Here is a 25,418-nt window from a genome sequence, read left to right as displayed (position 1 = left end):
TCGACTTGGTGCACAAGTCTGGTGGAGCAGTGCGGAGCTCCCGTTCGCCTGCAGCCCCGCGATTGGACCTTGCTGGACCGCCAGACCTGCCATCCGGCGCCCGGCGACAAGTGGCGGCTGTCTGTAGCTCTCAGCTGCCCGCCCCGCCCGTGCCGCCACTCGACATCCCAAGAGCCCCATTAATCTGGTGGCTGAGCATCTAGGATTCCGTCGTGATCCTCCATCCGTACGGAGTTTTCATGTTCGAAACCGTCAAGTGCTCTGCCTCTGCTGCTTTTCTTTGGCACAGTAGACCAGGCCTATGGCGATAACCTTTCCCATCGTTATAACCTGCCCTTTTGGGAAGAATAAACTTTTGTTAGCGCGATAAGGCTAAAAAGGCAGTATCAAGGGGGTGTATCTATCTTTACTACAAGTATAGCTTTTGGCTCATATGTGATACCCAGTAAAATCCTACACAGAAAATTGCTACAGCAAAAAAAGTCAATTCTGATATACTTTATATATGTAGAAGGTACTTGACCCTAGAGGAACGCGCCGAATCGCTATAACATGGGATCGTCACAGACGTGTTTTTTTCCGTATCCACTTCAAATCTTGTCAACGCCTAGGTTCAACATGGAACTTCCCACTGCGCCTCCCGTCTACGACGCAAACGGGGTTTACTCTGGACGGTTCTCTCTCCCCGCCTTGTCTCGTGCATAACCGATGGATCCCACATGAGAACAAGGCAGCCTTGGAATGCAGGCCGACTATTGTTCGGAGGTTATCGCTGTAATTGTTGCTAACCCAGAGCACCATCTGCAAGCTTTGTTGGGAAATTATTAACAGGACATGGATCAATCAGGAAACCCGGCCGGCTCAGGCGTTTTCATGCTCGCCTCGTGTGGTGTCGTGGGTGACAAAGCGGCTTCTCTCGAGATGCAGTAAGCACGATTGCCAGCTGCTGGCCGCAACGGTAACCACAAAAGTCGGACAATTTGTTTCTTGAATCCGTCGTAAGGCGCAGGATGCACAGGAAATTCAATTTTGGCAATCCATGTCTGTAGGGCTGTGCAACACGTAAAGCTACAACTTGAGTGCATGCTACATGTCGAGGGTGGTCACGTGACCATGGTCGATTGTGTGATGCACACATCCCCAAGAGGCCATGGGTGTGACAAGGGCGGGATCACGATGGTGAGTGATAACTCGGCTTGGAGCAAGAGAACGAACTCGGTTCACAAAATAACATCGCGCGGTCTTAAAGGTCCTTGGTCCCTCAATTAGAGGGCCCGACTAACGAGGGCTACTGATACATGAAGATAGCTATGGGTGGAACCGGACCCGGATAAAGGTCATCAACGAGTTGCTTTGTCTCCGAGGGCGGGCATCGTGATGGCTGCAACCTTTGTGCATCACAGCAAGTCATGTGGTTGAGGCTCTTGACCGCAAGTTCCGTGTTACTGTGACAAGGGCCCGTCTGAGGGCTTGGAGCACTTTGGCTCAATTCAGCATATAAAACACTTTTATATTAAAGGTCCTCGGGTTTCCGAAGGGTCCTCGCGGCCACAGGCTTCTATTATGCAGCAGCATTCTGGCGTGATTACAGCTCTTTTGTCACCAACATCCCTGTGGTGGTAGCAGAAGCCAACAAATATACACCCGGTCTTTGCAGGAGCGGAAGCGACAGCCGGCAGCGCTTGGTCGTATGTCTTGGCACATTTATCAATCAACGATACGGAACAACACAGCCATGTGACCGTCTGAGCATCCAAGGTGACAGGCATATACCTACCTTGGCTTGATCTCGTCATGTAGAATCAAATCACACCTGATTAAATCAAGCCAAATCCCACGCCTTTTGCCACCTTTATCTCGTCAGTCTCCTGACTGCTTCTGTCGTTGCAAATGTAAACAGACCATGTCACGAAACTGGCTTGCGGTCAGCTTACCCCCGGTGCTCCGGCTGCAGTGCGTGAGCAAAACATCGGCCACACCAGTCTCCAAATAGCGATGGTACAGGGGAGTTGCCGACAGTGCTCTACCACAGCGATTTGCGCTCACCAGAAGAGATTAGAAAGCCCAAGGTGGTTTGCTGCGAGATCCCAGCACGGAGGCCGAGGCGGGATTCAATGTTGCCCTCTCCGCAGGAGTGGTGGCTCCGGCAGGCAGGAGCCCCGAGAATACTGTATAACTACCTGTCTTCTACGGGTGACCCGGTCGTCGCGGCACGATTCATGCGCGGGGAGCATGTATAGATATGCAAGATTCATGCGACGCCACTTGTAGCCGCGACTCTTCGAAACTGGTACGACCATCCTTATCCGGTGAGATATCAGAGGGAATCTGCTACCATGGGCCGCGCAGAATTGGTAGGGATCCAAGGGGTTGCTCACATGGAGGCAAGCGATGGATCGGCCAAGCCATCCGGGATACTGTATTCGATTTCAAGCTGACCCTGACGATGATACTTAGTTCGACTCTCTCGCTAGGTCGCAAGGTAGGCCAGAGCTGGTGGGCTCCAAGAAGATCCTAAACCATCCAGAAAATGAGAGCCCCTTTTCCAAGGAGCTAGAGGGTGAAGGGTTCCTGGAGGCAAAATTGACAACCTGGCTGGCGAGACGCGGCTCAAGGCGTATCTGGCGTCAAGACCAATTGGATGAAGTGGAAACGCGGCCCGGCCCGTGGATTCGCAGCAGCAAATGGGGCTGAGCAATCAACTGCAAGTGACAGAGGCTCCGCTTCTCGGCACGTGACGCACAGCAGAATGTTGCTCACCCACGAACATGTCCTGACGGCAATCGTCGTTGTTTGCACGTCATGCAGCGACATGAAATATTGGCACCTCGATGGATTGGCAATGTCGTTGCTGCCGTCTTCGATTCCATGTTCCATAGTACACACGTCTCGACACGCCAAGCTGCAGTCTTGCCACAGACTGTCTTCAGCATGGACGCGAACCCCTCCCAAGTTGGGGGCGATCAAGAAGGGAGTCAGCGAAGCAGTGGCGGCTGTCGGCTTGGGACTCCGAACAATAAGTATTTAAAGACGTTCTGAGCTACGTGAGCAGCGTGGCACAGGCGAATCCAAGTCAGACGTCAAAAGGCGGCGAGTACAGCACATCGCTGCAAGAAATGCAAGGTAAAGAGAAGCAGGGCCCAGCCGACGTCTGTTGAGGAAGAGTCGGGAGGGTGGCGACCAGCGGCGATGATCGAGACGGGAAGCCAAATTGGGCCTGTGTGGAAGAGAGGACATGACCTGCAGAAGATGGCGGAGAGCACTGCAACGCCCAAGGCAGAGTAGCAAGTAGTCCTATGACCAGCGCCGTTTTTCTTTCGATCCTTTGACTGAGCTGGCAATCTATCCTGCTCGTGCCTCTTTGAGTACTGGGGCGCCCAATCTTGCACCCCAGACGCAAGGGCCTGGTTTGCCTTGGAGCGTATCTTCGGCTGTTATATCACCCAAAAGGCCTGCCGGAACCCTTCTGAGCGGCCAAAGTCACAAAACATGTCAAACTCAGCATCCATCTGCTTGTTTGCTGAGATTAAATCATGGCCGGTAATCCACGATGGCGGGCCAAAGACTTGCAGTGGAACCGTAGCGGTAGACTCCCAGGCACTAATGTGCAAATTCTGGTCCACGATCATCTTGCGACTCCGCAGATCCGAATAACTTGGGATACAATACAAGGCCCTGCGTTCGACTGAGACTCGGTGAGCCGATCGGACATGCACTTCATTCTGTCTCGTGCGAAAGCTTCGGCCTGGCAGACACGGACATGACGGGACCTAAACTATTCTCCGGCCGACAGCGACACATCTGGCCAAAGAACTTGGACAAGAAAACAGCTGCTGACGTGCAGCGTATTCGTACGTGATGGAGAAGAGTGTGCTGCATGATTGATCTGAAATTGGAGCTGGCATCGTTGCTGTGATCCTTGGCTTCGCCGAGGACCGAGGGCAAAGCCGCCCGTACGGACAGTGGTAGTCTGTCCCCCTCAGCTTCTAACCGAGACAAACATGGGACTGGCTCTGTCGTGCGATATCTCGGAATATCGACTTTCAATTGTGCATCATGGATTTGCCTCAGTTGTCCAGGGCAGTCCGGGCCCAGAACGACGACTGGACGAGCTGCCGGTCATCTTTTGGGTGACGATAGTAACAAATGTACACTACTCATCATCTTCACTACCATCAGTTTCGTCTTCGCCTTCGTCGTCGTCGTCATCAGCATCCTCCTCTCCCTCGTCCTCACTATCCTCCACCCCGTCTGGCCGTGGAATCATCACATATCCCGCCAAACACGTAATGCGATTCTGCGACTCAAATGTGCCCACCAGTTTGCCAATTGGTTCCTCGCCCGCCTTTTCCTTCGCAGCAGCAGCAATCAAATCATTTGCCTGCAACGTCCACACCCGAACCTTGCCCTCGCTGCCTGCTCCGACCAAGTACAGTATCCCCTTATTAACCCTGCTGGATAGAACCACGACATCCTTTATCCGGCCAGACATGCTCTCTGCCTTCCCACCCACGAATCCCACCAGCTTGGCACTGGGCAAGGTCCCCTTCTTGCCATTGACTTCCCCTGGTGGCAACAAGTCCTCCTCCTTGGTGGAAAAGAAGAGTATCTGTCCGGCTTCGGTGGCGACCGCCAAAAGCGACGTTTCGTCAGCGCTGACATAGATAAACTGATGGACCTTGGTCCTCTGCCCCGTCATAACACGACACTTGGGCACGCTGTCCATCCCAAAGACCACCACGTCGCGGTCGAATCCTACGGCAAACTCATCCGCACCATCCACACTTCCCCAGACAACCTTTCTCCCTTCCCCCGTAGAGTGTCTTCCCTCTCCAATCTCCTGCAGCATGTCTTTGCTGAAGCTTAGAACGCCCGCCTTCTTGCCGGTGACCAGGTTCCACAAACGCATGCATTTTTCACCCTTGGAGACACTAATCATCAGCTTCATACTGGGGTGGATGGCAAAGTCATTCACACCCGAGGGAGTCGCCCCAAGAGGCGCAGTGTCCCCGCTCGGTCTCCCGTGGGCCTTGGGAACAGGTGCTTTGATGGTGCTTAAAACCGACCAATCTCTTGTTCTAGCAACCGCAATCGTGGAGTCTTCACTCGCAGTGAGGAGTTTTGATCTCGACGGAAATCGAAGCGCCGTGATTGTCGAGGCATGGTGGAACAATGTCCCCATTTCTCTATTTTTTGCATTCTCAAGAATGGGCCGAGGCGTAACTTTGGCGAGAAGATCTTGGTTCTTCCGACTAGGAGGGTGCGCTGATAGATTGTAGATGTGGATTCGTTCGTCTGTGCTTCCCGAGGCCAAAAAGACCTTCTGCGTCTGTCCTGGGGTCGCCACAGACGGAGGCGAAACGGCTACGCATCGGATAGCCGAGTTATGCGCATTGAAAAGGAAGGTATCTGCGAATTCGGCCTTGCCGTCAGAAATCGTGGCAGTTAAGCCGTGCAGGACTTGGTCATAGGACCCGACAACGATCTGGATGGTTTCTGGGTCGAGTGGCGAGGACGATCTTGACTTCGGTTTGCCGTTGGCGGCTTTTGATTTTTTGGATGAAAAAGGCTTAGTTGTGGCACGGGCGTCTTTGTCGACGACGTCTCTCTTCCTTTTCGCCATTTAATAATCTTACGATGAGATGCTGCTTGACCAACGGGATGATGCAAGGTTGTGGTGTGCGTTGATGGTACTGGAAAGGGCCAAAGAAAAAAAAAAGGCCGCCAATGGAGAACTGATAAGATAAGCGCTCGAGTGGGTCGGATCACAAAACATGTCGAGTACAGCACGGGTTCACGACGTTTCGTTTTGGGTGCGCTGCTGACTCATAAATGTGCACGGCACTTGTTCATATATATGCTTATTCTATCACTAAAATACGTCATATTCCAAACCCCGCCGAGGCCGTTCATTGTTGAGACCTACTACCACGATGGCCTTGAGACTCCGTCTCCATTGTACCTAGACTGGGAAATCGCTTTGTAAAATCTCTGATATAGTCTTCCTTATCCTGGGTTGACATCTCGAGAACAGGTTGACTTGGAAGGTCCACCGCTATCAGGTGCTCAGACTGGGCAAGCTGGCTCTGTTTAGTTGGTGATGGCGGACGAGCGCCTGCTGGGAAGCTGTTTAGATGAATGGGCTTCTTCTTCGGAGCAGGCGGCTTTTGTCTCGTAGATCTTGGCTGTGTTTGTGCTGGCATTGAATGAGACGGAGGAAGTGTGCTTGATCCGGTGTCACTGGAGGGTACAGCCTTGGTTGGCTTAGATGTCATTGGCTTGCGCACAGAACTTGGCGCTGAATTCTGACCAGAGGGCGCCACGGACTGGTCATCAGTGTACTTGCCATAACCGTGGGCAGTCCTTTGTGTAGGGTTCTGTTTCCGGTCCTCACTGAGTAAGTTCTGCACGCGAGTCTGAATCGTGCTAGATTTGCCTTGTGAAGATCCCACGATCTTGGGGCCGGGTACCGGTTTGCCGGATGAGTCGACCCGATTCCGGTATTCAGCTTGAGCTGCCGCAACTCGCTTCTCTTCTTCTTCCAGCTTTTGCCGTTCTAGTTCACGCCTCATTTCTGGTGTCATGCAGTCATCATCAATATCAATCAGGGCATTGGCACTAGGATCCGTGCCCGGTTCCTGCCTTGGTGTAACGATTGCATCATTGCGTATTGCAGATGTTTGCGGCACCTCAAACGGGTCAGATTGGTTTACCCCTGCCGATTCCTGAGGTGAAGCGCCTTCAAATCGGTTGAAAGCATCATTAAATTTGCCTGCCAGTTTCCTAGGAGCTGGGGCCGTTGAAACAGACGATCTCCGATCGAATTGCGTCTGTTCATCTCGAGTTTTCACTGGGGAGTTCGCAACGTCTATCAGCAGGCTTTCTTCCGATTGCTTTCTACCCTCCACTCTGACTGTCTGAGGCGCAACGGCAGACGGCTGTAGACCCTGTACCGATGAATGTACCGCCATCTTTGAGTTCTTGGCAACCAACTCCCTTTCCCTCAGGAAATCAAGAGTGCTGGACTCAAAACTGGTGCTGGCGGGACGTGGTCGGCTGACTGGTATTGATAATCTCGGCCTAGAATCCGTAGACTGGGCCTGAATGCGATGATCCTCCAAAGACGGCCGTGACGAGAGAGATGGTTGCCTGAGGTGGTGGGGGCGAGAATTAAAAGACAGCGCATCCGGGTTTGCTCTGGACGAGGTCCGTTCAGGAGGACTGTATTCTGAGCTTTTCTCGAATTGAGGTGTTGGCGCTCTAGAAGAGTATTCAGAAGTCATCGTTCCAGTTGAGACATATTTTGTATTAGTCTGAGCAGGAGGAATACTGTTGATTGTTGAAGATGCCCGACTGGGTTTGCTCTGCTCTGTGTCTACGGGTCCTGACGGTGTGTTCGACGGAGGCCGGTCAACCGGAGGCATGGGAAATTGTTTAGACTGTCGTTGTGTAGTGGGCGTGACAGAGGGAGGGCGTGAAGACGAAGCCAGTTTTCCGGGACTCTGTTGTAGCGAGGCAAATGCGTCGTCAGCTAGATCCTCGGCAGTTTGTTGGTCTGGTGGAGCTTGTTGAGACTGTGCTGAGATTGCTGATGAGTCGAAATTAAATTTGGCTCCCTTGTCGTGGAGGAGAGAGAACTGGTCCAAAGTCGGGAAACGCGCAGATAACTCATCGGCCTCTGGAGCCTTTTTGCCACTCGTTGCATCAAGGGCAGCAAAGGGATCACCTGCAGTAACTTTTCGGGACGAGTCTTGGATTGGTGGTCCGGGTGAAACCGTAGGACGACCTCGTCGCATGGGCACAATATCGGGAATGTTCTGCTCTTCTCGATCAGGCGGCGAGTACACTGCGCCTACGACGGCAGCTTGCTGGCCTTGACTAGGCTTAATGGGCGACGGTTGACTTGGAGGTCTCGAGTCTTGTTTCGCTTGCGTAGAATATATCTTGAGGCCGTGTTAGGTACGAAAAAAAAAGGCTTTCCATTCATGTCGCGACTTACATCGTGAATAGGAACTTGCCTGCCCTGCATGGCACATGCTTCCTTGAGGACTTGGTAAATGTTCGGCCGAGACTGCATGTTCTCTTCCAACATGGACCCTGAGACTTGTCAGTGTTTTCGGCGTAACAAGTCTCGCAGGGAAAAAAAAGATGCAACTCCATACCAATCAGCTTCTTCAGTCTGTCCGAGAAGATAGGATGGCTGGGATACTTGAAACTAGCGTTCAAAATGGCCAACTGTCCTTGGTCCTCAAAAGGCGTAGTGTAATAGCACAATTTATACAACAGCACACCCAAGGCCCAAACATCCGACTTTTCGTTGAGAGGTTGTTTTCTATATACGTCCACCATTTCGGGGGCTCGATACTGCAGTGTCGTGTGCTTCTGAACGTCCTCGTCCATGAGTCGGCACTCCACTACGGTCGTCGGTGCAGCTCGTGGAGGGGCGGAAGATCCGAAGTCGCACAGTTTGAATCGCTTCGACGACCGGCGGTTTACAATGAGAACATTTTCAACTTTCAAGTCTCGATGCAGGAGGGCAGGTTTGAGATAGTGCATGCAAGCAACGCCCTCGGCAATGTCGGAGAAAATATGCAAGATCTCGGGTTCCGTCAGGCGATGTTGCAAGCGTGTGTTCATGAAGTCAATCAAGCCGCCACCGTCACAATACTCCATGAGGAGAAAAACCTCATAACCGCCACCTCTCAGTTCTGACGCGTGGGAGTCGATATACGTCACAATCGGCCGATGTCCCTTGAGGCGTTTCATGGTCTCAACCTCGGTACGCATACCCCTCAACGTTTCTTTGTCGGGAACAGCAACGCGCTTCAGAACCGCCAGATCAGTACCGTCAACGGGTTTGGGGAGTTTGACCAAGTAGACATGAGCAAAGCCCCCTTCTGATAGGTATTTCTGAATGACGACTCGATGGCTGCCAACCTGTATCTTGGTGCCAGGGGAGAAAGTGCCAGCCGGCGCGCCGCCATGCGACAGGGCAGCCTGCGATGAGTACCCTCCGTGGTGTGCATGTCTCGAGGCCTGGTGAGGCGCGGCTTGATGGCCGTACGAGGTCATTATGTCGAGGTTCGAGACGGTGTTTGGCCTCGCAAGCAGGTCTGGGGTTGCCTGCACTGCCTGTCGTTTGAGGAGAGTAGCGACGAGCCGCAAATGTCGGCGATCAAGGCATTGGCAAAAGCGTATGAGCCAGCTGGTAATGTTTCCAACCCGGGGCAGTCTTTTCAGTCAAGATGGACGATGGTGATGGGACGAGGAGTAGGCATAATGATTGCCACAGCAGAGCCAAGCATCGGGATTTCAACTTCATGCATGGTCTAGTCTAACCCGGAACAACTTTGCTCAGGCACCAGTGGGCCGGCAACTCGGCGCCATGAAGCCCAGGACCACAGTCCCCACGTCCATTGCTCGGGGCGCTCACCATTTTTGCTCGGGGCGCTCAATACCCCACCACGCCCCGTTTTTAGTCTAGCGGCCCTGCTGCCATGCGCTATAGTATATTCTTAGTATAAATATATAGTTACAAAAGCTTTAAATTACTTAAAAATATAATTTCTAGTGTTTTTACTTAATATATTTACTATTAAGCTAAATTTTCTAGTTATTCTAGCTGCTTAATTACCTATCTAGTTATATCTATTAGCTAAAATAGTAGTAAAATATTAAAGAAATAAATTCCTTAATTTAAAGAGAGCTTTATTTTCTAATTAGTTTTTTTTCTCTATTGTTTATATTATAATTTAACTATTATAATCGTACTAGTAGCTACTGCTAATAGTATTTATTCCTTATAGTAGTTTTAATTTTAGCTTATATATAATCTCTATAAATACATAGTGTAGAAAGTCTTTTAGTGCCTCATTAGCCTGACACATTTTAGCGCAAAGTTTCCACTGCGCTTCCGACCTCATACAATGGCCTCACGGGTAATCCCAGACTTCGAGCCAGAAAATATCTTTGCTGCTGTATCCCACCTCGGAATCGTCGGAGACTGCCCATTCTTGGACGGAGAATTCCACGGAGGGGAGTGTCACGTCTTCAAACTCAGCTTCAAAGACGAGGCAAGTGTGTCCGTTCGTGTGCCGCATCCCAATGATGGTACCAGTCACGACAACATGATAGCTATAGTTCAAATCGAAGTGCGTATTCTCTAAGAACTTGAGGCAAAGGGCTTCCCCTAAGGCTCTTAGATGCCTTAGGGCTAGCTTAACTTTCTACAACCCCATTAAGCACCCCTTCATCGTATTAACTTAGGCCGAAGGACTTCCCTTAAGTTGGGACGAATATTTCCTACTACAGCTACTTCAAGATTCTTTACTTAGCTAAGTAGCCTTAATACAGCTGTCCCTAATACAATACACACTGAAAGATAGTACAGCACAAGGTCATCCTAAACAACAAGTAATAGTTCTCACCATATATACCAAGTTCTACCACTACAATAACCTTCTTCAGACGACGTATGGATAACAGGCTTAGGCGTGTTCAAGAGGGAAATATTCCTAGACTCACTAAGAAGGACTGCCTCAACCAGCAAGCTCTGCTTAATCCAGTACTCAGTGAAGATCAAAATAGCATCATCTTCGCCATAGATCACAGCAATGTTAAGCCGGGAAATATTATCGTCAACAAGAATTATAACATCAGATAGTGCGTGAACATCATCCTTATGTTTAAGTTACACAGCTAACTAAATACAACAGTGTCATCAACTAGGGCTTTACAGCGTTAGTTCCAATTGCTAGAGCTGCTAGTTTCCTCGCTTTCCATGGCCCGCCCATTCGGCTAGATTTACTCCCAGCCGAACAATCCTAAAAGAAAGACAGGCTTGTACTCGCTCTCTGTCTTCCCATACTTCACTAGCAGCCTCATCTATGCTGCGTTGGCAAACCGCCGAAGATGTGGACTTTCGCACTCTCTATTTAGAGTCTATCTCCAGCAAGGGAATGCACAATTCTATGGCGCGCATCGGGTGGAAGGTTGACCGTGTCTTCCTCGGGCACGATGAAGAGCCAAGTGTCGCGGATGCTCAAGGATCTTGAATCGCCGCCGATGTGAGAATCGGGGGAAGGCAATCATGGCCCTGTATCTCTCGTCTGTCGTTCGAGGAAGAAGGAAACAACGTGGAATTGATTCTGAGCAAAAACATGGCTATATTCCGGCGTCCTACCAATCAAATATAAATAGCCTGTTGAAAGACCCACTGCAGGCGTTTGATGACTATAACAAACGGTCTATTGAAAGACCTTAGACTATCTTCAACCTTGCCAACCACAATTTTGGCCGATGACCATCCTGACGCTCGCTTTCTACAGCCAATCGGGAATGCTGTGGTGAGCTATCTATTCTGTGTTGTCCTGTGCCCCATATGGGCATGATGGCTGGAAGCCTCGTTGCATTTGCAAGTGCAGCCTTGCTTTCCATAGAGGTTCGGAGAAGAACTACACAGTGGAGAAGGCTTCATGTCGGCAGGATACTATGGAGCGTGAGCAAGCTAGTAACATGAGATGAGGGGATATCCTCTACGTCTTTAGGCTGGAGATTGATATTGGCCCTGCCCTAGGTGAATTCGCAGGAGCCATCAAAATCGTCTCCAGGATATCTGGCCAAGCCGACCACATTATCCAAGCTGCGTAGGGCGATTATTCAAAATAGGAGGAAGCAGGTCGTTCAACCCCTGTCGACAGTTGGTGAATATTCGTGCCTGCTCGCGCCAAACAGGATCATCATGCATATACAAAGTAACTTCCCTCCAACCATTAGTATTTGTCACCTCTAAGAACTACAGGACCGGCTGCATGAAGCCCGGTTTCGCCTTTTTAGGGTCGACTTGCTACGACCAGGAAGGTGAACAGCACAGCATAGCTCACGTCGGCCTTAGCCACACCACAGATGATCCACGCAATCCCCCAGTGAACACTCACTCCAACGAGCAGCATCGGCCGAGGTGCCATCCGACTGGCCAATGTTGGTGGGATGAACCAACATGTCTCATAGCTGTTGGCTGCATCACGAAGGACGGAGCGCACAGGGTCCTGAACGCATCGGCAATGTCTTCATCACATTCCACCACGACTCCCCCTAGCAGTCACACCGTTCACGGATTTAGACACTTTTGTGGACGAGGACTGGGTCAAACTTGTCAAACCTAAGAGCGACACAGGCACTAGAGAATGAGAGTCTCGCATGAATAACAAGCAGGCAGTTCATTCGTAAGTATTCAACGTTCACTGCGAAAAGATTTAGGCAGAGCATGTCTGTGCTCTTGGAATACCTCTGTGTGCATCTCTCCGGAAACCCTCACTGACGCTAATCCAATCATAAAACTATTTCCTTGTCGCGTTCAGTTGACGACTGTGTTCAGGCGCTGAGCGTCAGTCTAAGTCTGACGATCCATTCAAAATCTATCAACAGTGGCGGCTCCGATTGGGGCGATGAATATGCTCAGACACTTCGTACCAACAGCCCTGCCAACCACGCCTTTCCTTCGCGGACCCCCAGCCCAGAGAATCATCCTGGCACTAGATCTGAATCGAAAGCTCGGATCTGCTTTGAGTCAACACCAGGTCGCGCTGCAATTGCCAACTCTGTTGAATTTGAATCTGCGATTATTAGTGAAGATGCGGTGACTAAAATCAAATTCTCACCCTAAAACTGGAGAAGGGAGGGTTATTCTGGCTTGTACCGCAAGCATCATGAGCCAGCTGGCTCAGCCCATAATGAAAATTAAGAGAGTTGGTGACAGTGCTGCGCCTGCAGAACATATCCGCCTTGACGCAGAAAGTCGAGCACCTACCCTTGAGGTGCAATCTCTTCAGGGGGATCAGCCTGATGTTGAATGCGAATCGACAGATCAATGCTCCACGAAACCGTCACTAGGGTACTTCATCAATCCCACCCCAATGAAAAGTGCGAGTATCTACGAGGATAAGATGAGTAGAATGATCATCACGGATGAATTTACCGGAGAAGAGAGTGTCAAAGTTTATCCCGTCGATGTGGTGACGCAGCGATCTTAAGCCGTGACGAAACTCAAGGCGCTTCACAACAGTGCTGCTGAATTTCCTGAAGGTCGAGGACATGTGCACAGCAACTCTTGATGTGTTAAAGTGGCCAAACGCTGTGACGTGGTGCAGATTGTTATGATGCGGCAGGATCTTCGCATAGCAGCTCTGTTAGATTCGTTATAGGACTTTAGCAAATTCTTCTTGCTAGTTGTAAGTTGTCAAAATAGAGAGTCTGTTGAGTTGGCTACCACTTGGTTAGAAACACCCGTTAGAAGCATTGTTGGACGATTCAGGCGTTTTTATTTTAGCAGCCTTTAAGAGTTTCTTCGAAATCGTATCGACCGCATCTTTTTGACGCTTTCGTTTTTTCCTTGGGCGAGGCTCGGTGCCTGTGTCGACACTATCCGTTTCTTTGCTTGAACGAGGCTCCATGACGGTGTCGCTACTATCTATTTCTTTGCTTGCGTGAGGCTCTGTGGTCGTGTCTATACCATTAAACGTTTCTTTTCTTGAGCGCGGCTCTATGCTATTTGTGTCGCTACTGTCTATTTCATCGGCCATATCGGTACACCGACATGGACATGTAGAGATCATGCGGAACACTACATCCTCTTCCGCGCTAGAATATGTTGCAGTGGCGGTTTGTCGTAGATAATCAAGACCAAGCTGTGCGTGATCAAGGCAAGTACATGCAGGTGATGCATTTTGGGGCACCTTAACCTCTTTGCTAAAAATTTATAAGCTATAGCCCCCCTTAAAAATAAACACCTTAAAGTAGTAAAGAGTATTATGTTCTAGGATATATAAAAGTTGCTACTATCCTGCTATGTGTGGGCAATCGAGGTTGCCTCCACCAAAGCGGATCTGTCCTAACCGATCACAGCCCATATCACACAGCTGAAATGCACGATCAACAAGTTACCACACTATTCGACAAGGGAAGACGTTGGAAAATCGTACTAGACGGAAGCACTTTGGCTACGTTCCCGTTATTGTAGTGCATGGAAGACGCACTGCGACTCCGTCGTGCGCAAGGGCCCGTCATTATCAACCTTGTTCATTTCAGCTATCACACATTGGTGAGATTCTCTCCTACTTTGGTAAGTTGAGCGAGGTGGAAATAGGTATGACGTGAAGGCCGAGGCGATGTTGGTAAGACGTATACGTGATACACACTAGGTTGTATCCGACCCTGACATCAACAGACGAATCCTTTCGAGCAAACTACTTAAAATGAGGCTGCTCCTGCAGGAATGGCGGTGAGTTGGTTGCCTTGGCGATATTATTCTATCTCCGATACTATGCTGCAGAAGGAGCATTTAGCTTTAACCTTGAGTCAATAAATTAGACTTTTAATTTGCCTTGGGCTATAATTTCTTATTCTTATAGCAGTAGTACTGCTCATAAAAGTTACATTATATAAGTCACCTAAAAGCCGTAAATTTCCTTGTTAGTTTATGTCTGTGTTGTTGTTTCTTATTGCGGCAGGACTTGTAGTTAGTGTATTATTCGTGGTGGTAGCATGGACTAGTCTGGGAAAACATACACCAGATTATTAGGCGGATATCAAATTATCTTTCATGCTGCTCTAGAGCATGCTTTTAGAGGTGAGTACAACTGTTGTAGGAAATGGATAAATAAGGCCAACATCAACATAGAGTGTGGTGTTTACACGCCTGTTAGCGGATGTCTTTGGAGGAACGTTGATTAGGAGATTATTGGAACTCTTATCTGTTATCGGTATTGTGTTGCTAATAGTTGTTTTTTTTCGCAGCAGACTTGCAGGTCAGGACGTTTATTCCGTGTACGACGATGTTGGCTGTATCTTTATTTCGTGGATCGATGGCACTTGGCTACTGCATTATGCGTATCCCAGCGGTTATACGAAGGACGGGAATAGACGGACACATCTGGGTCCCTGTCAACATCCGCGTTCCTTTCGAACTGGCCGGGTTTGCATTGTTATTTCTCTGGCTTTCTGACCGATTATCGCGCATTGATTACAAACTTATCAGTGGTCTTTCTAGCTGTACTGTAAAGACACTAATTGAGGTAGGTTCAAAACGGTTTATTTGTCATTATTGGGATTTTGCATGTTGCCACGCGAACTAGGAGGCATGTCAAGAACCGAAAAAGTATCATGTTGGAACTAAGTAATGCGATACCTAGAGAAGGAAGGCGAGCGATATCAGTGTCGAACATATCGAGAACAGACACAATGAAGGGTGACTCCAAGGTTGAGCTCGTGACTAGGAAGGACAATGTATAGTGTACTGTTGATAGAATACATCCGTTGCCATACAGGATAGAGCGGTGTGCAAAAGGCTAAGCATAGCCTGCTTGAGAATGATATATAGTAGAGTACAGGTCAGTTTGGATTTGCACGGACACTCAGCCGCTCGATTATTACCAACCGCTCTATGCCACGACAGCCTCATTTTCCAAGTTAAGGTCCATCCCTTAACCTCGTTGGAGACTTCCCTAGTCGCCCTAGTCTTCTCCCCCGCGAAAATGACAAAACCTTGGGATGACTATAAAGACCATTATCATAGAGTGTCGCACTCATTATACACTTGAAGAGACTGCCAGCTATATGAAAGAGACGCACAACTTTGACGTTTCGTAAGAAGCAACCCAATTTATTTCATGGCAATTCCGCGGTACCACAATCCAATACATTACGATAGAACACGATCCTATCGCAAGAAATTTCTCGAGTGGAAAGATTGCAAGCACTGGAACAGGGTAAAGGATGGTTATCGCAATGTTGAAGCACAGTCGAGGCCGTCCACCACTCGGGCTGGTGAAGATCTAGAAGACTTCAATAGTGCTAGAACATCTGCAACTCCTCTTTCGGCAGCCAATTTTGCGAAACATTACACCCGACAAATGCTCGACCTGCGATACGGCGTCAAAATCCTTGTCGCCACCTACAAACCCATGTGTGCCAAAAATAGAAGAGGCAACACAAGACATTCATAATCGAATCGATCGATACTGATCGACGATCAAATTGATCAAAACTAGTCCTCATTATCCATATCTATGTTGATCCTGCCTGCAAGTTGACGAACTTGCCTCCAATTGTCCCCGTCAAGGAGACTAAGAGGAAGAGTGGAATGTCAAGCTTGGCATAGCTTGCCGATTAAACCCGTAAATTAGGTCTTAAAGAATCTAGTCATATATTCGGCGTAGATGAGGTAAGTTCTGCGTAATGTTCCGTCCAGCACCTCATCTTTCTGCCTGCAACGTCAGGCCGATAAGTTTGTGGACCACCGTCAAGCCGCGAATGTCCAGTGGCACGACAGGAAGCATGCTTCGAACGCAGGATCTTTGCTGAATCCTAAATCTTGCCTCCTGCATCTTGTTTCCCAAATGCCGTCTCCTAAGCCCCGCAACCGGCGCACTCGACACCACTCATATTCGTCGTTTAGCGCTGTATCAAGAACGCGGCCCAAGCACCGTCCTACCCTAAACGCTCCCATATTACAGCCTGGGCTCAGCTTGACCAGCAGCACGCGAAAATTCACTACGGGTTACGGACTACACATTGCCAAGGAGTTTCAGAGCAACCTTCCTGCGACATTAGAACCAGTTTGTACGCGCACAAGAACCGCTCATACCAGGAAATAGGAACACACACGCTCCAAGCTCACTCACAGGGACAAACAAACCTACGCCGCCAGCGCCGGCCGCCAGAGAAAACACCAGAACCGACAAGTCGGTGAGCTTCGCCAACGTCGCGAAAAATGCCTCACGCCAGGCACCCGGGGATGTGCACGTTTCGCAGTTGGATTGTGAGCCGTCGAACATGAGGATCTGACGCGACAGATGCTGTTTGCTCGGCTGTGAGGCCCGTTGGCCGGCGTTTGCTCACAGAGTGTCTAATGCAGCAAGCTTACTTAAGTTAATAAGGGCCTGCTGCAGTTTTTCTCGACGGACAACAGCCTATGGGTCCGCACGGATAATGCGACTAAGGTAATGTTTCTAAAAAGGGACAGAGTTAGCGTAGTTAAGAGACAAGTTGCAAAGTGCCTTGCTTATGTTAGCTGTTGCAATAACGTTTAAGAAAGTTTGCCTATATTAATTCTAAAATACTTACAACTTTAGTTAAACTCATTAGCTGCATTACAGCGCAGACTATAAGGTATTATTTTATACTAAAGTCCCATTATCTCACCTACTCTTTTGATCCAGCCTGCAATCATGCCTTTGGTAATGGTCTTTGTTGTTGACATCTTGTACCCTGTCAAGGTTTTAACAGCGCGACAGAATATGCACACCTCCTTTAGGTCACTTCTTAGAGGCAAAGGTAGTTCACGCTCGCCTGGATGTATATCCAATTCATCCAGCGGGTGCAAGTAAAAGGAGAAAGAGCACTGCCAGAATTCGGTGTTCTCCGAGGTCGAACGACTTCTCTGTAGTACTCAGGGTCGTCTCGATCTCCTCCTTCAGATCGTTAATATGCACTGATTTGCCCTCTTCTGGTCGCTCAGGCCGTGCTTTCTGGTAAGCTCTCGAAGGATCTAGTAAACATTACAACCTGCACATTATTTTAGGTATTGAGTATGACGTACTTTATGCATGTTGCGATTTGGTTTTGGATCAAGCTTTGCACCAATGGCCCTCTCGTGTACGAGTCGGAACACTTTCCAGGCTGTGCCCAGTGAGCTGCTCTTTGTGGTTCCTCTCAACTTTCTACCATCCTTGCCCGACTTTTGGTTCAATCGCCATTTAATATTGCAGAACCTGTTGGTGATGCTGGAAAGTAGAGCCTAGGAGAAATTGGGTAGGTGACGTGTCCTACTGTTGCCACTGCATCTTGGTTGCGTCTAAGAGTGTTGTGCTGCCAGGGCTGTAGTCTTCGCCAACAAAAGAATTTTTGTTAAATTCTTTAATACTACAGCAGTAATATTCTAGTAGATGTATGCTTCTACTAAAGAGTTAGATCTAATTATTAACATCTAGATTATTATTATTCTATATACTAAACTCTATTGCCTTAGTTTTATCACTAGATAGATCTAGTTTATCCTCATTAAAACAGCTCTTAACTTCTAGTAAGAAACTAGCATTAGAATTATCTACATTAAGAGAGCACCAATATCTAGCTATAATAGATGCAGTTTGTAGTAGCGTGATGTAGATTAGTTGTGATCCGCAACCGACTCAGCTTGATGGGAGAGTAGAAGGAGATTGCACAATTGTGTAGAGAACAAAGAGGTTGTCTTGCCGCCGCGGTAGCGACGCACGGCTTTTAAGTGTGGCTGCACCGACCATTTCTAGGTTGCTGGAAAATTAAGAACTAAGTTTGAAGTTCTCATAAGGAAGACATTTAGCCTTGTTCAATTCCTCCCATCCAATAGACTTGAGTAAGTTACCTTGTGGTACATCGCTGAACAGTGACTGGGGCAGGAAACCAACAGGCCGAGCTGCATGGCTTAAAGCGGCATTGGATGTGTGGCAAATTGACCACATGTTTTTGTGACACAACCCACCAGAATTGGTGGTGCTTTGGCCGTCTTTTACTTGAATTGGGTAACTAAGTATAAAGTTAATAATATTATAAGTAATATAATTATTAATAATTAACTAGGGAAAAACCTTAGATAACTATAAATTAGTAACAAAACCTAAATATTGCCAAGATACAGGATCGTTATAGACATACCTAGGTAGTTTACTGCACTACCTAGGTACTTGCTGGGTTGAAGGAAGGAGGTTGCCCGCTCGTTTGTAGCTTCGCACGTGACTCGTCTCTGCCGCCAGGCTGCCGGGCCGCCTTTCGCCATTCTGTCGTCTTTCCCCATTGTTTTAGGACGCCTGCATCCGCCCTATGAACAAGTATGATATCAACCATTTGCTCCCCAACAGCCATGCCCCTCTCCCTCTTGGGCTGCGAGAAGCCCTTCACGAGTCACAATTTTGCAGTCGCTGCGTATCTACCAAGCAAGGCCCTGGACGTGCTTCTTCCACCACTGGTCACATCAATCCAATGCAACAATCATCTTCTGTCTGCTGAAAACGACAAGGCAGTCAACACCGTCAAGAACAGCCTGGACGATTCTTCAGTCCCACGCTTGATTTTCGATACATTACGTAGAAGTCCACGGTGGTTCTGGAACTAAACGGATTCTGTCAAATTCTCAACGCGGCAATTGTCGTTATATGATCATCTGCTTCGAACCGAGTCCCTGGAGAGCTGGATGCCGACCATACCGCACAAAGGACGAAGTACGACTTGGACCAAAAACGGGGGGCGGGCGGCCGATACGAGAACGAGAGGTCTTTAAAGCGCGGAGGTTCTGTTATGAGTCGACTCATTGTATTCTCTTCTGCAGTCCCGATCTTGAACTGCATTTCGCGCGGCGGCTCTTTGATGTCAAGTGATGCTGCCCTACGCTTGATGCTAGTATGGCTCCGAACCAACCCCCAGGGCCGCTCTATTTCATGGCGTTGTCTATATCAGCTACCCCTGACAAAATATTGGAAACAACCTCGTTGAACGAAACCCCACCGACGGGCAAGTTGAGTTGGTATGGGCAGGTCCATGAACTTTTTGTCTGGCGTGGGTGGTCACAATGGCCACTGAAGTTTCAATGTTCACTTGGACAAGAGGCGGACTTGCCGACGCAACAGGATTCATGTTTGGCTCATCATTGCACTAGCATGAGCCTTGCAGCATCCAATGGCTGCTACCCTTTTCTCGGATCACGATTGAAAATACGGGCCACTGACTTTGACCTGCTGGACCCTATGACTCAATACTGTTGTGGCCAATCAAAATGTGTATTCACCTTACTCTCCGCGAGCGATTGCATCAGATATGAGAGATTACGCGAAGGAGGCAATGCAGGCCTTCTTCGACCGTCAGGTTTGCTGTATCGGTTGCACAGGCGTCGCCACGGTCCAAAATGGCCAGATCTGCTGCCACGAGCAGCAGGACTACCAGGACTTGCAATATCACTGCCTCATTTGATGAAATGACAGACAACTATAATCCAACGCCGACAACAGTCGCCCCCAACATAGACCAGTGACAACAGTTGGCAACACCAACAGCGAGCGGTGGCGGCTGTTGCACTCGCAATGTCGATGACAAAGGCATCATCAACCGCAGAAACGGAGTCGGTGAAAGTAGCACAAACATTGTTGCCATCTTCAGGGGTCCGCTGGCGGTTGTTGCTTCCGTCGTCATTGGTGTCCTGGCTGCATTTTCCTCGTTACGCGCAATAGGCAGAACGGGTAGCAAAGGACCCCCTGAGCCGTTTTACGCAATCGCGAGGGCGAGATCAGGGAAGTGGTGTGACTGACGTGCAACCGCCACCGCCACCAATGCCCTAGCAGCCTGTCGAGCAGCAAGTAGCAGTCGTGCCGACCATATAGTGAGCGATACGTGCCGAATATCTTCAGGGGCCATACGGCCTGCAACCCGGCCATAGCATGCACATGGCAGTTGGTCAGAACGCCGAGTCTTGATATGCATGAAGCAACCCTACTCCTTTCTGCCCTTTCCCGCCTCCTCCAACCCCCTCCCCGTCTCCTCATGACCAAGCACTGTATGAGACTTCTGGGCAGATGCGAGAATTTCTGTGTTGGAATGCATGGGAAATCCCGAGAATGGCTCAGCTCCTCGTGCTCTCTTGTCTTGAAGCTTTGTAGCTGACTTTGCTCCCGAGACACCCCGTGATGACATGTCGCGATATCCAGTTGAGGAAGTTGTGTGTGTCTATGGTGGTTATAATATAGCAAGGGTTAGGCTATTATGTATTTGAGGTGTACAGAAGGTTTCTTGGGGTGGTTTTGTTCCGTCCAGTTGCGAGGACCATGCAAGCTGAGGGCCAGCTTTCTGCTCTACAAGGCTGGTCGCCACGCCAAGCAGATATGACACATCGCATTTACTGATCTGATGTGAGGATTCCTAAATCAAGAAGTCAGCCCGGGGGGGGGGGTTGTTCATGTCGCAGGACCGGACGTGCCATGATCCAGAACCTTCATGCAGATACAGCCTCGATGCCATCGATTGAGTCGCTCCTCAATCATCCAGAACCTTTCCTAACCCGACTCTTCCGTGAGTACCTACAAAAACAGCCCAAGACCGCGTAATTGCTGACCTGCTTGATTTCTTAGCCAATTTACCGCGAGCTCCATGCCGGTCGACGCATCTGACGCCACGAAGCGCTTTACAACTCTAAGCACCATTATAAGGCCTCACATGAAACCTTGACGCGATGGATTCACGACGGCAGTTGTCAGGAAAAAAAAATTCCCCAATCCTACCAAGGCTGTCACCGTCTAGGCCGTTCGATGGCGAGGGTAAATGGTCAGCTTCGTCCAGCGCCTTCATCAGGCCTAAGCGGGTGATGATTAGCGTTGCCTGCCAGAATTGCAGACGACGAAAGGCCAAGGTGAGTTTGTAGACCTTGTCATCTACCATGCTTCCAAGACATGAGTGAATGATTATAGAAGTAGTGCAGCGGCTCCAGACCGACCTGCAATCGCTGCCACAACAGAGGCGAGCAGTGTAGTTACGAGCTGGATAGGGGCAAGGCGTTGACTAGCGTGCTCAGGCAGAAGCAAGACGACTTGCTGAGCGAGAATGAACAATACAGGGCGCTCTTTCAGCTGTTATGTACCAGGTCCGAGGACGAGGCGTTGGAAATATTTCGTCGCATCAGGGGGTCTCGTGAGCCCCTCCTTCTCCTCGAATCCGTGAGGCAAGCCGAGATGCTGTTGCCGGATCCGTCACCTCTACGGATCGATCGCACTCCTCAACTGGAACGGCTGGATCGCCAAGCTCTTGAGGGAAGCATTATCAAGGTTCCGGCCCGACCGTGGACCATGGTTGTTGGCGACGGCCTTGTGTCTGAGCTCGTCACAAATCTGTTTAATTTTGACGGCACCTATCTTTTCCCGGCCCTTGACAAAGACGCCTTCATTGAAGACATGAGGTCTGGGGACGTGAAAAGGTCCACATACTGCACACCGTTGCTAGTCAACGCCATCTGCGCGGTCCAAAGTGTCCGTTGTTCTGATTCCGCCATGAGCCATATCGACTAACTTTTGGCAGAACTTTTCTCAGAGTGCAAAGCGATTCGGAGCGATTGCTAAGAAGAACCTCCCAGACCGCTTTTTAGAAGAGACCAAGGGATTGCTTGAACGGGAACAGGGTCGTGCCTCCATCCCCAACGCCATCGCCCTCGTCTTTATGTACATGGCCGTGGCTATCAGCGGTAAAGACAGGATATACCGGACACACCTCTACACGGCCTACGGCCTGCTAGGAAGGCTATCGCTGGAGCAGAGGTTTCAGGCCCTTGTGAGCAGACTTGACAGCCAAAAGCTGAGGCGCATCATTAGCCATGTGCTCTGGGGCCTGTATATTGTAGAAAGGTGAGTTGCGATTCCGGGAGGAAGTCCACCAACTAAGAAATAGCAGCCGTACTGCCTTCTACTACTCACAGACGTTTTTCATACCCACGCCGAGGCTGCCCAAGCCTCCCGACGAACCTGGTACTGCCAACGTCGATGTGCTGGGCCGTTTGTATGATGAGTCGGACGGCACCGTCCCCCTGGTCCCGGGCGTCAACACCGTAAACTGCCATTTAACCGAACTCTGGAACGAACTCATGCAATACATCTGCCAAGGTGCTGCCAAAGGAAGCGATGCCGACTTGCGCGTCCGCAAGAGCTTCTACTGCAAGTTGATGGCGTACGTAGCTCAATTGCCGCCCAGATTTCACTTCAGGAGCAACATGACGCCAACAACCTGCATGATTAGGTACAGAGAATCCCGTAACGCATCAGTGGCATGTCTGCCAAGAAAAAAAGAAAAAAAAAAAGGTCCTAACCCAAAGCTGTCAAGAATGCACGAAACGGAAATCATCTTCACCATCCTCCGCGACGTGCCGCTCGACACGCCGTGCCAAAACCTCTTCGATCTCCCCGGGACGACGGCCAGAGACATCATACGAAAACGCTGCGTCACCGACATTGAACTGCTGCGGTCGTATATGGACAGATGGCAGCACCTGGGGAGCCTGGCATGTCGCCACACGCACCTCTGCATACACACCCTCGTTCCGCTCCTCGACGACCCGGCCGTTCATGTCGCCTTCTCAGCAGCCTGCATGATTGCCCAGCAGTGCACTCTCAACATGAAAGTGATGGGATACCTGCTTCAGGCGGTGCAGGCGTTTGCGTGGGCCTTTGGGAAGACGATCCCCGAGTCGGCGCGGCCGTTCCTCCGGGGCTGGGGCGCCGAGGCCATGGAGCCCGACTTGCCCTTGTCGCTGGTCCTCCCGCAGCAGAGTGATGTCGTGGATGCTCTTGCGAGGGACTGGGGCGTGCACTTGGACGACGGGGAGGACCAGCTTCGGTTGTTGATTGAGTTGTGGGCGAGGCAGGGCCAGTAGCTGCGCATCGGACAGAAGTTTACAGGTTCCAACAAGAATGCGTACAGTGAGTCGCAGACAGAGGCGTGCCACGTTTGGTGCTTGACGTGTTCCCCCGTGCGAGAGCATGTGTGCTCGGCCATGGACCGACGTGTATGCATCCCGGCATGGACGGCGTGAGGGATCGCTGCGGCAGCGCGACGCCAACGCGCCGACGAGGTCAAACTGGTGCGGCCCCCAGACTGCTTGCTGTAGCCGCTGCCGCTGACGGACCTGACCTGCGCCAGCACGGCTCGCTGGTTTCCGTACGCCCTGCGGCGGGTGAAGGACAGACAGCCCCGAAGAACGGCGTGTCGGTGAAGAACAAACACCGAAGCCGGCTCGGCACAAGCCCAGCCCGTCCTTGCTTGCCGCGTCTTCGGACCGACGGCATGCCGGGCGACAAAACGCAGCCACTGGCATCACCGGGCATCTCGGGAGATCAGATCCACGCCCCGAACCACCCACCACGCCGGTCCCAAGCCCCGAGGGCGACGACGTGGCGGTGGTAGTAACTGCGCCGACGGAGTCTACAGGTGTTGCTTCGTCGGTGAGCGGCGCCCGATCGTTCGCGATACAGTCACGGCACAGCCATTCCGACATGCTCGAGCCTGGAGTCAACATGTCGCACGTGGACTAGACGCGCACAAAGCTCCCGTGTCGCGGGCGACACCAAGGACGTATCAACGGGAAGAATCGGGAAATTGGAAAAACTAGAAACAAGTGGCCAAGTTGGTTCCTATCTCGTCCATTTGACTTTCAACGGATCCCATGAGTCTCGTTCACAATCACGACTTGGCGAGCGCGTTGACGGTGTTAAAATTAGAAATGTATTCAAGAGGTTGATCTAAACTAAGTGTCTGAGAAGCAGTGATAACGTCGGACGGGAGCAGGCCGGCATGCACAAGTCTTCATTTACGCCGAAAGGTCCCGTCTGCGGTACGAGCATGGCCTGCCTGCGGGTCGTATATACGTCTGCCGCTGTGGGAAGGAGAAGCGAAGCCGTCGGTGGAGCGTAAAGGCGTGCTTCTTCACCTGGTCGAGATTGGTATGCTAAGCATGCTGGGATGGGCGAGCAATGTTGTGGTTTGAGATTTGGGCTGATAGCACTTACTTGCTGAGCACCTTGATTATCGCGGCAAGGAAAACGTCCTCCATATATTTATTCCTTTTGGTCCGATCCTGCTCAAGCTGCATTTTCCATATCATGTCACCAAAGCTCAGCGGTTTGGCTCCCGGAGAGCCGGCCGCTCGAGATTGAGCCCCTTCTGTCTTCCCACCAGCGGGCCCAGGTCCGCCTTGGACTTGCTGTTTCTTCGTCGTGTCGTCTTCCATGCTTGACATTCGCAGTGGCGTTGATGCTGAGATTTGCGTGGTGGCGACGCGCAGACCGTGACGACCCTGCTTGCACGTCGTAGTCACCAAGATGAGGCAGAGCCGATCGAGTTGTTTGCGCCCGCTCTGACAAGGACTGATGAACGTGGCGGAGCGGGTGTAGGGGAGGTGAACGTATTGCCAAAGGGGATTGCCGAGTTGTTGTGAGCCGGAGCGCGGAATGCAGACGGTGACGGCGGCGAGAGGAGAGAGACAAATCCGGGGCTCTGTCACGGCTTATATGGGCGTGGTCTGCCTGTCCCTTGCGCGAACGACGAATGGTTCCAGACGAACAGCGCCTCCTCTCGTGCACCTGTTCACGTCCATTGCGTGGACGGTTCACCTCTGCTCCGGCGCCTGAACACGATGAGCGAGAGCGCCGCCGCCTGAAGGCACCACGAAACGGGACAGTCGGGACTTTGTCCCATGCATAAATCTCACCACTACAGGACAGTCCGGCCGTATCGCAATCTTTCCACGCCATCTACACCTTGTCCTTGCCTGCGGCTGTGTGTGTGTTCGACGTGAACCCTATCGAGGTGCTAACTGTCGGGCAGGGCGACTATGCTGTTCGTCACTCGTGGCATTCCAA

At 50.5% G+C, this 25,418-nt stretch overlaps 3 protein-coding genes across 3 annotated transcripts; 1 reads left to right on the top strand and 2 right to left on the bottom strand.

Moving 5' to 3' along the window:
• Positions 1-4,153: 4,153 nt before the first annotated feature.
• On the bottom strand, positions 4,154-5,623 carry MAM_01438 (WD40/YVTN repeat-like-containing domain protein; the record flags this gene model as incomplete). Its single annotated transcript, XM_040820237.1, has 1 exon — positions 4,154-5,623. The coding sequence occupies one exon, from the start codon at positions 5,621-5,623 to the stop codon at positions 4,154-4,156; it is 1,470 nt and encodes a 489-aa protein (XP_040681725.1).
• A 286-nt stretch (positions 5,624-5,909) lies between these two features.
• MAM_01437 (serine/threonine protein kinase) lies at positions 5,910-9,072 on the bottom strand (the record flags this gene model as incomplete). The annotated part of the gene is made up of 3 exons (XM_040820236.1): positions 5,910-7,943; positions 8,000-8,097; positions 8,163-9,072. 3 exons carry the CDS (start codon positions 9,070-9,072, stop codon positions 5,910-5,912), a joined length of 3,042 nt encoding a protein of 1,013 aa, XP_040681724.1.
• A 12,674-nt stretch (positions 9,073-21,746) lies between these two features.
• On the top strand, positions 21,747-23,434 carry MAM_01436 (uncharacterized protein; the record flags this gene model as incomplete). The annotated part of the gene is made up of 4 exons (XM_040820235.1): positions 21,747-22,040; positions 22,090-22,412; positions 22,459-22,731; positions 22,885-23,434. 4 exons carry the CDS (start codon positions 21,747-21,749, stop codon positions 23,432-23,434), a joined length of 1,440 nt encoding a protein of 479 aa, XP_040681723.1.
• Between the last annotated feature and the right edge of the window lie 1,984 nt (positions 23,435-25,418).

The sequence above is a fragment of the Metarhizium album genome, assembly GCF_000804445.1.
Source record: "Metarhizium album ARSEF 1941 chromosome Unknown scaffold_2, whole genome shotgun sequence".
In the NCBI taxonomy this organism is placed as follows: Eukaryota; Fungi; Ascomycota; class Sordariomycetes; order Hypocreales; family Clavicipitaceae; genus Metarhizium; species Metarhizium album.
The sequence above is the reverse complement of the archived record's forward strand: the minus strand, read 5'-3'. Positions and strand labels throughout refer to the sequence as shown.